At 36.2% G+C, this 3,956-nt stretch overlaps 1 protein-coding gene and 1 pseudogene across 1 annotated transcript in view; one reads left to right on the top strand and one right to left on the bottom strand.

Annotated features, from left to right (window-relative positions):
• Window positions 1-2,654, top strand: part of LOC110315428 (vomeronasal type-2 receptor 116-like) — a 25,164-nt gene extending 22,510 nt beyond the window's left edge. The window contains exon 6 of the mRNA XM_021189483.1: window positions 1,750-2,654. Within this exon, the coding sequence (XP_021045142.1) occupies window positions 1,750-2,654 (905 nt within the window). The remainder of the gene's footprint in view (window positions 1-1,749) is intronic.
• On the bottom strand, window positions 263-356 carry LOC115063346 (annotated as a pseudogene).
• Window positions 2,655-3,956: the final 1,302 nt, after the last annotated feature.

The raw sequence follows: 3,956 nt of genomic DNA, 5'->3' as shown, positions 1-3,956 counted from the left end.
CTCTTGGTAGATTTTACCTTTGATGAGTATGAAGTGCCCCTCCTTGTCTTTTTTGATAACTTTGGGTTGGAAGCCAATTTTATTTGATATTAGAATGGAAATGATATTGCTTGGAAAATTGTTTTCCAACCTTTCACTTTGAGGTAGTGTCTATCTTTTTCCCTGAGATGGATTTCCTGTAGGCAGCAAAATGTTGGGTCCTGATTGTGTAGCCAGTCTATTAGTCTATGTCTTTTTATTGGGGAATTGAGTCCATTGATGTAAAAATATGGAACGCTTCATGAATTTGCGTGTCATCATTGCACATCTTCTCTGTTTCTATCCATTTTCAGTATATGTCCTGCCGAAGCGAGCACAGTATTCTATTACCTATCTTGCATCTGTGACTCCTGTTCTCTTTCCTAGGATTTCCATATCCATGGTTCTCTACCTTTGTGATTTCTTTATTGTTTCTATATACATTTTTATATCCTATATAGCTTTATTCAATTCCTTTACCTTTTGATTTTGTTTTCCTGTATTTCTTTAGAGGATATGCATTTCTTGTCCAATGGCCTACCTGTCTACTTTGTAATCCTATATTTCTTTAAGGAAGTTATTTTTGTCCTCCTTAAAGTCCTCCATCTTCTTCATATGTTGGAATTTTAGATCAGAGTCTTGCTTTTCAGGTGTATTGGGGTATTCAGAACTTCAGGTGGGAGTACTGCACTCTGATATTGCTACATAGCATTGGCTTATGGTTCTTATGTTCTTGTGCTTACTTCTTAGTTATCTCTGGTGTTAATTGTCCTTGTTGTCTCTGACTGAAGCCTATCAATCCTATGAGCCTGGTTATGTTGGGCCTACTTGTGTTAGACTGTCTCTGGGTATGGGAGGTGGTCTGGAGATCTTGATCTGAGACCCTTAATTGTTCCTAGTTAGGGCAGGTATTGTGGCTGGGATTAGGGACTCAAGTGTGAACCTGAGTCTGTGAAAACCTCTCAGAGGATCAAGCTGTTTCTGGGTGTGAATTAGGGTGGAGGGTTGGAGCACAGGATCCACTCCCAGGAGCAGGTGCCAACTTTCATAAAGATATGTCTCTGTTAGAGGAACAAAGTCCTGCATGCTCTGTTCCCCAGGGGTTCCAGTTATGCTAGGTATTGTGGCAGGGTTGGTAGACTCACCTGCGAGCCTGGAAGGGTGTCAGAAATCCTGAAGTTCAAGCTGTCTCTTGGTATGGGGGAGGAACTAGAGCACAGGATCTGTTCTTCGATGTAGATGTGAAGTGGTAGAAAAGACTACAGTTCTTAAATAAATAAATAAGGAAAAAAAGGTTGAGAAATAGACTACAGGTCTTAAATACTTAAATAAATAAAGCTGGAAAATATGGTACAGATATATACAGTGAATTCTATGTTGAGGAATTTCCAATGTCTGGACAACACTAAAAGAATCCTAAATATTCTTTGCCATCAAGTAAGTGTATATGAAAACTAGTTTGAACTTCCATTTTACATCTGTTGGAATGGCTTAGATCAGTTATGAATGTGACAGTTCATGTTGGAGAGGCTGTAGAGCAAGGAGAACACTCTGAATTTCTTGTCACCATAAATATAATAGAAAATGGTTTCAATACATGGTATCTATCAATCCACTTGATTTGCCATGCAGCAGCAAAACCCAACTTTTTTTAACATGTGAAAAATTTATTTAAGGATTACATGAATAACAGAATAAAAGAAATAATACTGAAATTTTTTTCCACTTCAGATCTAACACAATGCATGAGGTGTCCAGATGGTCAATATGCCAACATAGAGAGAAATCACTGCTTCCCAAAGGTTGTGACATTTCTGGGTTATGCAGACCCATTAGGGATTGTATTGGCCTGCATGGCCTTATTTTTATCTACGTTGTCAGTTCTTGTTCTAGGAATCTTTGTGAAAAACCAATACACTCCCATTGTGAAAGCTAATAACCGCACTCTCAGCTACATCCTGCTCATTTCTCTCACACTTTGCTTTCTCTGTTCATTGCTCTTCATTGGACATCCTAGTACAGCCAGATGTCTCCTGCAGCAGATCACTTTTGGAATTCTGTTCACTGTGGCTGTGTCTGCAGTCTTGGCTAAAACAATTACTGTACTTTTGGCCTTCAGCATTACTGTTCCAGGAAGAAGAGTTAAATGGCTGCTGCTATTTGGGACACCCAAGGTCATCATTTCAATCTGTTCCCTTTTTCAACTAATTATCTGTGGATTCTGGTTGGGATTATCTCCTCCCTTTGTAGAGAGAGATACTCACTCTGAACATGGCCACATCATCATTATGTGCAACAAGGGCTCAATTATAGCCTTCTACTGTGTGCTGGCATACCTTGGCTGTCTAGCACTAGCAAGCTTCATTGTGGCTTTCTTGGTTAGGAATCTGCCTGACACTTTCAATGAAGCCAAGTTCCTAACATTCAGCATGCTTGTGTTTTGCAGTGTTTGGGTTACCTTCCTTCATGTCCACAACAGCACCAAAGGGAAGGTCATGGTGGCTGTGGAGGTATTTTCCATCTTGGCCTCGAGTGCAGGGCTTCTAGGTTGCATATTTATCCCCAAGTGCTATATTATTGTGTTAAGACCAGATCAAAATTGTATACAAAGTTGGAAGGGTAAAAATCATTCCTGACATCTTAAAGTTTCAATCACATGTATAATACTACAAAGTCTGATTACAACACTTCATTACTCTAACCTACAAATAATACAATTCAATACACTATTTATTTCTATACACAATTACATTATATTTGTTCTTTAATGTTTTGGGTTTTTCTTTTAGAAATGTTAAGAATATTGTATTATCTGTTTTCTGTTTTATTACCCACATATTCGAAGTTAATTTATAGCTTTGAATATACATATTTTATGAGTTAATTTATATATGTGATTGGTGTCTGGATAGGTCATAATTCATATTTTGAAAATAAATGTTAAGAATGTAATCAAAATGTATCTTGACTCTGTTTGGGAGAAATATTGGAAAGTTGAGTTTTGATTATTGTTGAATGCTAAATGAAAATTAAAGATGCATACATACTGAGAGAAAAACGTTTTCTACATCATACTGTTTAAAAAGGCTTTTACTCCTGGATAATAAAGAAATTCTCCTTTCCAAGTGTCTGTAGACTTATGAGGCATTTGGGCAATTTTGTTAAACAAGTGATTAGAAATTGGAAGCAAAAGTACTGAATGTTGCAAGATGACCTAGAAAAGACTCAAACATTCAGGTGTTTAATAACATACCCATTTTTTTTTTTAGTTTCAGAAATCTATTAAGTGTATCAGAGAATGTATAACAAAATACTTACACTATACATATATTGTTAAAAAATTGGAAATTATATGAATAGATGAAACATTGAAAAATTAAAACAGAAATTTGAAAAGGGATGTTTTAACAATTTATTTCATTTATAGTCAGGAGCCATCTAGCAAGCCTAATCGTATCCAAGTGCTTTTACTGGAGATGGACTGCAAAGTTGAATTCCTATGATGGGTAAACTCTGAATTGCAGGGTTTTCAGTGATCTCATCTCAGTATTGCTTCTTGTAATGGTTATGTCTTTCCTGTTATGATTTCTTGGCATTAGCCCACCCTATTGGACAGTTTTTTTCCAGATCAATGAAGATTGGTTTATTTTGCAGACTACTCTTCTAGTAATACTGTGTAGATAAATCAATGATTTCATAATTAGTAATAGTGATTCTGTAGTATTCCTAAATCTATAAGAATAATTTTGAACCCTTTATAGTATGAAAATTTCAACTATATTTCTATAAATGTTCATGATTCACAAGCTAATTACACTAGGATTAGAAAGTAGGCTTGGAATAAATTCCCTATCAGGGAGAACATTCCCCCTAGGTTAGCTGTGAAACCATTATCTGATAACTGGAGGTCATAAACTGGGAATGGACAATTTATTGTA

This window comes from Mus pahari, unplaced genomic scaffold (genome assembly GCF_900095145.1).
Source record: "Mus pahari unplaced genomic scaffold, PAHARI_EIJ_v1.1 scaffold_9006_1, whole genome shotgun sequence".
Taxonomy (NCBI): Eukaryota; Metazoa; Chordata; class Mammalia; order Rodentia; family Muridae; genus Mus; species Mus pahari.
Note: the sequence above shows the minus strand (reverse complement) of the source record. Positions and strands in the feature narration are given on the sequence as shown.